We start from the raw sequence: 10,365 nt of genomic DNA on the forward strand, positions 1-10,365 counted from the left end.
AAGAGATGAACTGATTGGATAGGTAAGTCATATAACCAGCTGGAAGACCCTTCCGTGACAATTATGTATATATCAAAGACATTCAAGTGAGAAAATGCAACCTTGAAAATGAAGTAGAGTTTAGTCATTGCTGAAACATACAAGAATATGTGTATTTAGATATTTTACACAAGAAAATTTTGTTTACAGAAAAGAGACCTTGTTAATTATCTGATACAATCAAGTGCTTGTGAAATATAGTCTCTTAGGGAAAGTATTCCATTTCTTCATGATTTAGAGGCCTTCTTTCAGCTTGGAGTGCTCTCTTTCGTACTCACAACTTGAAGCAGATAGTCCATCATCTAATAAAAAGAGAAAAATAGTATTTATAGACCAGTCCTGAAAAAAGTAATTCACTAAGTTAATAAGCCTAATATATATCTGCTCTGTGTATTCACATAACAAACACATTTCTAATAATCTTTCCCAAACAGACCTCATTTGTCTTGGTTAGCATAATAACCAACTGCCAAAGTACGAGGAAACTCATTCTCTCAAATAATTCTGTCTGCCACGTCATTTATATAGTGTCTCATTAGTGGTGAAAAGCCAAGTCATAGAAACAATTTAAAGCTTATTTTCCAACTTACTTTTACACTCAGGCCAACTTGCAGCAGAGATTTCCCTTCTGATCTTTAACTGCTTTAACTGTAACTTATTCACAGAACAAAGAGCAGGCAAGATCTTCCTTTGGCTGGTATTGACCAAAACCGGGAGAAAATAACTCAGGTGCACCACCCTAAGCCTAATTCCCACAACTATTATGCTCATCTCTTTGGCTTTCTTGACCATTTGTGTGTTACAGCACTTTCCCTACTCTGAGTGAGTCTTTTAGAAATAATTTTTTTTTGTTCTTGAGAAATGTACAGCACAGTGTGAGCATTAGTGGTGAATAATGCACCGAATGAACTTGAGCTAATAAGCAAGACCCTGAACTGAGTTACCTGAAGTACGTATCTGTATTTGCTTCTGCGGCCTTTAGCTTTGAGGCTTTCGGATCTTAAATTTAAAATTCAAATTTTAAATTAAATCAGCTAAATTTGAAAGAGTCCATGAAACAAAGTCCTCACAGCACATTTCTTCCCAACACAGCCTGTCTTCGCTTATGTTCAGTAGATGGGAACATAGGGTTGCACACCCCCAGAGACAGACTCCTCGTGGTTGGCATCTCTGCAAGTGCTTACTCCGTCTATGAGAATTACAGGCCCCTCGATGGCGATATGGCCTTGGGACAGCTATTCCATCAGCTGACAGTAGGGCTCACGATTTACCTTTTTTTGGTCACCTCAATTTTTCAATCCCTCAGTCCAACAGGCCGTTCCACAGCAAATAGTAACCCCCCGTAAACACGGTGTCTGGTTCCTCCTAGAATTAGTTTCTGTTTCAAACTGAAACACAGCCTGGCTGGAAAAGTATTCAATGCCAAGTACAAACTTCTCATACGCACTGCATCGTCATCGCCAGTCTGCTGTACCTGGCCACCTCCCACCGAGGCAGGTAGCTACATTCACCACTCCTGCACGCGGACACCTTCGTTCGTGGTGGCACAGCAGCACCTCACATGAAGGTGTTGTCTAACCAAAGTTTGTGCAACATGGAACCCCTCACATCCAGAAAAATCTACAGAATCAAAATCCAAAGGTGAATTATGCTCTTGTGCCACTGTGTACATGTGTGACTGAATTTCATACGTATACCAGAATTCCACCTTCGCAAATAAGCAAGACCTCCTTTATTGAAAATAATTATTATCATTATTTAAACGCTTAGGAAACTATCACGACCTTCAAAAAAGTAAAGCACATCCCTTTCAATCTTCAGGTCGTCTTCATCTGGAAGGCAGATCTCAAGAAGACATACAGCTTAACTTCCAGGTGCTGGGTTTTTACTTTCCGAAGCCAAAGGAAAAAACAAGACGACGTATCTTATCTAGGCTGCACACCATCAGGCGTTGGTGTCCAACAGCAGGAAAGCACAGGTTAGGTACTACTTTCATGACTATGTTTTACTTCAAGATGGCGACAAAGTAACGGCTGAATGCTGGAAATCAAAGATTCTACAGCAAAGTGAGGTTCTGCAAGTGCTCCTGCATCTTAGCCACATGATCTTTTTACTAATCATTGGAGAAATCTGGATATTCAAGGCAATAATCTCATCATTCCACATATATGTTCAATGTCTGACCACAAAAATGTGGATATTAATTTTGGGTAAAAGTACACACATACGGATATGATTCAACTTACCAGAGGCAACTTTCAGCCTTCGTAAGTACAGTTTATTACCAGATACTTTTAGAAGTCAAAATATTTCCCTCTTTACACAGCATAATGGAATTTGCTTATCTAATTTGATTACAAAGCTGGACACTGCAGAGCTGAAGATGAGATAAACAGCTTCCTTTTTAGACAGTATTAATTGCAGTTATTATAAGCATCACTGTCATAAAGCCGTAGCCAGAAAGAAACCCATGGACAGTGTTCATGTTGGTGATGACTTAAATCATGGCTTAATTTAACGGGTAAATTTTTACCCACATTCAAGTCAAAACCAAAGTATTCACTGACTTCACTGCACCAGGATTTCAGGAGGGAGACTGGGCTGAAGTTAGCCCAGGAATATTAACTACATCGTATTACAGTAGAACATGGGAAGAAGAAAAATCTTCCCATTAATGTCTTTAAGTGGGTGTGTTAATCTTTTTATTCTATTTCAATGTCACCCAAAAGAATTCTGCAGCTGTATCACCATTACTGTGCCTGATGCATTATAAAGAAAGAAGTTTTCTAGTAAATTCTGCAATTTGCATTATGTCATCTAGACTCTGATTACCTTCTGTAAAACCTCACTGATACTCTTCCAAGTGTATTTTATAGGATTCCCCAAAAGAATAGGGGTGAATCTGTCCCGAAGCCTTGTTATCTTGTGAAATAGTGCTAATAAGTACATTAACTTGAGGGAAGAAGAGGCGGGTCCTAGGCACACATTACAGCTTACCAGGAGCCACAGACTCATTTTGCAAGACCACAAATGGCCACAGCAGTGGCCAGCAGCATCAGCTGGGGGGGGAAAGACCTGCACGAGACAAAGACAGAGCCGGGAGCAGAAAAAACTCTCCAGCGCAGCTGCTCTATCCACCGATCGGCGGTACCTCACAAGGCAGCCGCGATAACGACAGCCAGAACGGCAACTGTCAACACGAGGTGGCTTTAGGCGCCATACCCTTTGCCTTCTTCCTGCCCCCTCTTTTCACACTAGCTTCTCGGCGCTGCGTTAACACAGAGCTTGGTGCTGGTGTGCTCATCTGCGCATGAAGCGCTGGAAAAGAAAAGAATGGAGCGACCAAGCAACTTGAAAGGAATCCAGACACTAAAATCTGCTTAATGCTCGCGCAGTTTATGCCCAGCCGCAGATTAATTCATAAAAAATACAATCTGTGAGTGACAATCCGTAACCAAGAGCAGAGCCTTACTTCACTGAATGACCAGTGCACAAGATGCACTTCTGCTGCTTTTCTGGACGATCCACAAACTAGAGGAAGCTGATACGCTACTGTAAAACAGAATTTGAATATATGGAGTGCTTTTACAGGTTTTGTCTTACTTACATCTTTCCAACTGCTATTGTCATCTGTCTCCCAGGTGTTCCTGGCATACCAGGGAAGCCCTCCTTTTACAAAGTGGGCACTTTTATTTTCATTCCCTTCCAGCAGCCGTAGCAAATATTTTGAGATTTCTTCCCACTGCAGATAGTCTTCCAGCTGCTTGGTATTTTCAGGTAATGCTGAAAGCGGGGTCTTGTTTTCTTCTTCATAAACATAAGGAAAGTCTCCAGTGCTCTTTTTCCCCATTAAATGTCCTGTAACAAGAATGACGGTAGCATGAAGTTAACCAAAACAGGTAGAGATTTGAGTGCTTGAACAGCAGCTGGAAGATGTTACTGACTGGTAGTATGGAGGGAAGGGGTTAGCTGATGTCAAAATTGAAGCACCACCGGGACTGGAGATTTTGTCACAGTGTCACACACAATTAATTTCCCCTGTCTCTTATGCCACGTTGTCAGAGAAAACGTTGCTGAGTAGGGGGCAGAGATTACCAAGCGTTTTGCCTGGAGCTAGGGACAGGCGCTGGGTAAGATTTGCTGGAATAAGAAGCGGATGGAGGAGCTGCAGGTTTTAGACTCTCCCTGCCTTGAGGCGGGACCGATGCCGTGTAAGCCCTTGCGCCGGGGCCTTTCTAGGAGCTAAGCTGGATGCGCTTCTGATACACCACGCTTTACTGTCATTGAAATGAAATCGCAGCTGGCTTTAGGCTGCAAAGGAGGCTAGTGGGAAGGGGAGACAGCACCGGAGGAGCCTCCTCCAGGCTGAGCGCCCCAGGGCCCCCCTGGGACAAGGGCTCCCCAAGGTGTTGGCTGCACCTTGGGGTGCTGGGAAGCCCGCGGGTCCCGCCCGGCCGCCTTCGGGCTCGGGTCTGGGCTCCCGCACCGACGAAGAACGATAGCGGCAGGAAACGCAACCGCCAAGCCAACCTGTCAAAGGCAGCGGGGAAGGCTGCGCACCCCGCACGCTCCGCCCCGCACGGGTGCGGGGGCCGGGGCGAGGCCGAAGGCTGCCCGGGGCGGAGGCTGCTTCCGCAGCGGCGCTGCTCCGCACCCGGTGCTCGGGGGCGGGAGACCGCCGGCCGCGGGCTGCCTGCGGCGGCCGGCCCGCTCTCGCACAGGGCGCAGTGCTCGGCCGGAGCTGGCGGGTACCGGGTGGCGTCCGTCGGAGACGCGCTCGCACCGCGCCGTCGGCTCCGGGGCGCACGGCGCCGGCAGGAGAAGACCGGCCCGGGAGGGGCGGGGGGACACACACGAGCCGGGCTGCTTCCCGCGCCGCCACGGCCGGGACACCGGCCCCGGGGCCGCCCGCCGCGCGTGGAGCCGGGCGGGAGCGGCGGGGCGCCCAGCTGCGGGAGGCGGCCGGCGCCGGGCGCGGCTCCGCACGCCCCGCTCCTGCGGGCGCTGTCCGGGGCGGCGCGGCGCGGCCCCGCGCCGTGCCGTGCCGAGGGGGCCGGCGCCGGTGCGAGCCGGAGACCGCCGGCGGGCTGGCGCGGTAGCGGCCGCTCCCCCTCCCGCGCCGCTGCGCTCGCCGCGGCCCTCCGACCCGTCCCGGCACGGGGCCCCGCCGGCAGCAGCCCGCCGCGGCGACGGCAGGGACAGCGCAGCCGGCCCGGAGGGACGCCGGGCTGTCGCAACCTGCCCTCCCGGCCGAGGCCGCCGAGCCGCTGCGGCGGCGTGCCGCTGCCCCCGGAGGCACGGAGAGCCGCCGCGGGCGCGGCGGAGCGCCGTCGGGGCGGCGCGGCGCGGCGCCGGGCGGGGCGAGGCGCGGCCGGGGGCCGGGCGGAGAGAGGGCCGGGCCGGGCCGGCGGCGGCGCGGCCAGCCGGGATGGGAGAGGGCGGGCGGGCGGGCTGCCGGGCAGCGGCGGGCGGGCCGGAGACTTACCCACAGCCCAGTGGCTGCCGCGGGGGTAGATCTTGGTGAGCGCGGGGGAGCCGCCGGGCTGCAGGGGGGCCGCGCCGCCCTGCGCCGCCAGCAGCGCCAGCACCAGCAGCGGCAGAGCGCCGGGCCGCCGCGGGCCGCCGCCGCCCATCGTGCCGGTGCCGGTTCCGCCGCTGCCGCTGCCGGTGCCGCCGCCTCCGGTGTCGCTGCTGCCGCCGCCGCCGAGCCGCCCTCCGCTGCGGGCCGGCTCCGGCTCCGGCTCCGGCTCCGTCTGGGCGAAGCGCTGCCGCCGCCGCCGCCGCCCCCCATTTATACGGAGCCGGGACCGGGCGCGAGCAGAGCTCCCGCGCCTGACGCCTCCTCACGGGGCCGGGGCTGCGGCCGCCCCCGGCCCCCCGTACCTCTGTCCTGCCTCCGCCGGGGGCGGGGGCCGCTGCCGGCAGCCCCGGCCCCCCCGCCCTCCTCCCGCCCCGGCAGGCTCCCCGCGGGGGGAGGCGAGGGGCTGCCGACCCCGAGGCTCAGCGCTCCGCGGCCGCCGGCTGCGCCCCCCAACCGCCGCCGCGGGAGCCCCGGGGCCGGCACCCGCTCGACGGGCGTTCCCGCCGCTGCCCGCCCCGCTCCCGCTCGGCCCGTCCCGGCCCCCCCCCGCGCAGCGGGCTGGCCGCGGCCCCGTCTGCGCTGAGCGTGCTTGCGCCGGCTCCCGTGTCTGCCGGTCGCTGAGCCCGGCCGCAGGCAGCCGGTCCCTGGGCGCTCTCGGACTCCCGGAGAGACCGGCCGACATTTCCCTGGGGGTTGTTTTCCCCATTGCATTGGACAACCAGCAACTTCTCAGAAGTTTGGCTTTCCCCTCGCCTCCCCTCGTCTTACGTGGTTGGGTGCTCTGGGGTGGCCCGGGCGGCGGTGCGGGGCCTCGAGCGTGTGGGATGGGTGGTGCTGGTGGTGCCCAGCGAGACCCGTCAGCCCATTCTCCTCGCCCGGGCCCCTTGTGCGGGGTCGGCGGCAGCGGCGGGCACCGCACAGGCGCTGAGGGAGAGGGGTGGCCCTGCTGCGGGAGCCGGCGGTTCGAGAGGAGACGCAAGGGGCTTTGGCAAGGGCAGAGGAGACGGGTGAGGGAATGCCGGCGACCCTCTGCCGTGCGGGACTGCGCGTGCATGGGTTAAGCTTTACTCGGTACCAAGGGTGTCCCACTGTTGCCACAGACTGCTGGACCAGGGAGCCAGGGTGACTCAGGTACGCTCCTGCTACAGGAACTATTTTTAGGAAGAAGTTGTTTCTGTTAAAATGACTCCATCTTCTTTACAGAAAGCAAGAAGTCGTTCACAGAAGTGGTTTGCTGCTCTAGGCTAAAATGACCGAACAGGTTGAAAAATCTTTGCAAGAGCTTACGGGAAAAAAATGCTCCAGCATTATTTAAGCGGGAGGAATGGCCATAAAATGACCAAACTCAAAGGACAACATCACTTGAAGCTCATTGAAATAGAAGATCTTGTGCAAAGAGTTTCTTTTACTTTCCAGAATCACGTAACTTTCCTGTCACAGGTGACAGTACGTGCCTCAGAGACTGCCAGGACTTTCTTCTTTCCTTGCACAGACACCCTGTCAACTTCCCAGCACTCTAAGGCACCGGAACCGGCCAACTTTGTAACAGGTAATGGATGGAAGGATTCCCATCCTGAAGAGGCAGTGCAGAGGAAAGGATGGATGAATCACTGAAGGAGACAATATACGACTGTAAGGGCCGTGAAGAAGTGGAATGCTTAAACGCATACTCAACTTCAGGCATGTAAGTAGTTTCCCTGAAGTCAAGGTGGATGAGGAGTAGAGGGACACCAAGTCCTGATGTGCTGTTTGTCCCAGAGGAGAACAAGAGAGACAGGGATGAAGTCATGTGGAATCGGTGCAGTTCATGTGACGATTTCCTGTCTAGAGAACTATGTCGGGAAGCAGGACACACAGTTAACAGAGCTGACTGTAAGGAACTTGCCAGATCCTCCAGCTAACCCTGCACGACTGGAACTGAACTATACCCAGTGGAAACTACCAGGGACGTGAATTAACATAATTACTGGGCAAACTATCTAGTACAATCACTTTTGAAGTCAATTGTGTATCCGACTGTATGAGCTAAATTGTTCCCTTGTTTAGTCTTAGTTTATTGCATCTTCTTTTACTGATTAATGTGATTCATTCTTTTATTTTGGTTATTAATTATGCATTCTTGTTTAATTTACAATAGTATTCTCATGCCTCAATCACGACTTTCACTGTGCAGCCTGCAGTACAGCTACAGACAACACGTGCTCTGTGCTGAGTGACAGCTGATCAAATACAATATTGCCATCCGTGGGAAATGCTCATTCTTCATCGCAATTCAAGACAGAAAATTGAAAATTCAGGAAACTGGCCGTTTTCAGGAAAAAAAAAAGCCCCAAAGCAAAATATTTGGCTTTCCTAAGCTACAGCAGCTGTACTGGAAGCCCTCTGACTGTCCTTGCCTCCCCAGGCTGTCGTGCTGGATCTCCCCTTGCGCGGGGGCCTCGGCCCCAGGCTGCAGCCACCAGCCCTCCCTGTGGCCTCCGGGCCCTTGGTGCACAGCACAGCGCAGCACCGCACAGCGCAGCGCCGCACGCCCTGCACATGGCGCGGCTCCTGTTGCCCCCTGTTTCAGCCCTGGTCGCTCCGGAAGCCACCGGCACGGGTTCCCTCGGACCCTGCTCCACCAGACAGCTGAGCCGAGGGGAAGCCTTCAGCAGGTCATCTCCCTGAAAATACCCCGTTTGCACAAATTAGGAAGTCAGATGTTTCCTCGTACTGCGTTTGGCACAGTGCTTTTGTCACTTTTGGCTGTTTCTGGTGGTTTTGCTCCTGTTGCTTTATGTAGGGCTTGTTGAGGATTAACAACATAAAGCAATATTGGAACCTTCTGGTCAAGAAGTCATGTGTAGCTGCGTATAACAGTGATGCTGGTAGTAAGCTCTGGCTAGTAATGCCAACCCGTGAATTCTTGCTCAGTTCCTTGTTGCCCAGTAGTCCTAAGTCTCTTTCACCACAAACACTATGCAAACAAATAAACCTCTCTCATGTTTTGTGTATGTACTACATATTCATACATTTCATGTGTTAAAGGCTATGCCTTCGCATTAAATCTCATTTTGCACTGCCTGGAGCTACTTTAATTTGAGATTGTTCCTTATACACTCCCATTTTTATACCTTGTATTGTGGACTTACTGAAAGTTTAAATTAGTTTGCCCTTTAGGTGATTAAAGTTACAGTGAAAAATACTGATTTAGAGAGTTGATCAAATTTGCGTTTGAATTTTCTTTTTAATTAGGATTAGCTTTGCGAGTGGGGGGATATTTTTGCCAAGAAAAACACATTTTTAGGGTTTTGTCACAAAACAAATACAAAAATCTGTTTAACTCCTCCAAACAATCAAACTGGGTTATTTGAAGCAAACCACCAACAAAAACTCAGTTTAAGGATTTTCTGTTTTTCTGGAAAAGGAAAACAATAATTTTCCCAAACTAAAGCAACTCTACAAGCCTATTTATCTCTTTCAGTTTTACCTTTGCTTTTATATTGATAGCCATCACGAGAGCCTTCCCTCTTCATTGAATATGTTCAATGGAAGCTTATTTTTACTGTTTTCAAAAGAAACAGAGCCCAGTAACCTTTAATCCCATAATTTGCATGTGTGTCTTGATACATGCATATACAGAACTGACACCCACAATAACGGACCTGAGCTATTGAGCCCTCAGCAGGCTCCCGAACATGTCCGTAGGGAGTGTTACAGGCAGGCTTCTATTTTTCCAAAGCAGCCTAGGCTGCACGACTTAGGCTTTCCCCAAAATACATTGCAGTATTTGTAATATGTGCTGGACACATCACAGTCTCTGCTTTACTTATCTGCAAGGCATAGCTGGGGCTTATGTCTTAGCCTGCTGAAATGCTTTGCGTGGCTTTTGGTATCAAAACGTCTATCAGGACATTCTTAGGAGCTGCCTCATCCTGTGTCAGAATGACTGGCAATCAGTTTTGCAACCAAAATTCATCAGAGTCCAAGGGGTTGGGGTAAACTGACCCACTCTTCCCCACCCTGTAGTGGCAGAGCATGTGTGCAGTGGGCTGAAGAAAAGGTGATGCTGGAATGGTTGTACCCGAACCGCGATGGAGAGCCTTGGGGCTGGCGGGCGCAGAGCGTGCCGACGGCCGGGAGAGGCAGGGGCATTGGCCCGGGCCGGGACCAGGACGCTGCTACGGTTGTCATTAGTTAGCACAGACGGTGCCAGCTGCTGCCCGCAGGCGGGAGGGGAACCGTGGCTGCAGGGTTCCTGCGCCCGGTCCTGCGCACCGTGCTGAGCACTCAGCCGTAGTGCTGAGATGAGGATGCCTTCATCGCAGCGGAGTGCGTGCTTGAGCAATGCTTCTTGCTCATGGCCTTACGGGAATTAGGCAGATACGTTCATTATATGAACTAACTGAATCTCTCCAATAAATACTCTTGTGGCTCGACACCACCCCTGCCCCCCTTCAGGCCCTTCGTGGCTTTTGTTGAGCAGGAGAAAATGTGTACTTTGCTTTTTTAATGGGCAGTACATCTGCACTCTTGGCCCGCGGTGAGTGTGACAGGACCAGGTCTCTGCCCACAGCTTCCCCGGTGAGACCCCTGGGGCCGTCTGGCACCATCCCAACCTGACCACTGGCCCACGGGGGTCCTCTGCTTGCCGCAGCCGATGGCTCTTGGGAGCAGGTTGAGCTGTGAAGGAAGGAGCCGCTCCTTGATGTATTTATTATGCCATGATCACTGGGAACTGTAGGCCTTGATGACTTTTCATCAGC

General features: G+C 52.3%; 1 protein-coding gene across 1 annotated transcript; it reads right to left on the minus strand.

The window, feature by feature from the left end:
- Positions 1-287: 287 nt before the first annotated feature.
- Positions 288-5,672, minus strand: GRP (gastrin releasing peptide). Its single transcript, XM_059834327.1, has 3 exons — positions 5,525-5,672; positions 3,647-3,897; positions 288-341 (listed from the first exon to the last, which is right to left on the minus strand). The coding sequence occupies exons 1-3, from the start codon at positions 5,670-5,672 to the stop codon at positions 288-290; spliced, it is 453 nt and encodes a 150-aa protein (XP_059690310.1).
- Positions 5,673-10,365: the final 4,693 nt, after the last annotated feature.

Source organism: Gavia stellata, chromosome Z, assembly GCF_030936135.1.
Source record: "Gavia stellata isolate bGavSte3 chromosome Z, bGavSte3.hap2, whole genome shotgun sequence".
NCBI classification, from domain to species: Eukaryota; Metazoa; Chordata; class Aves; order Gaviiformes; family Gaviidae; genus Gavia; species Gavia stellata.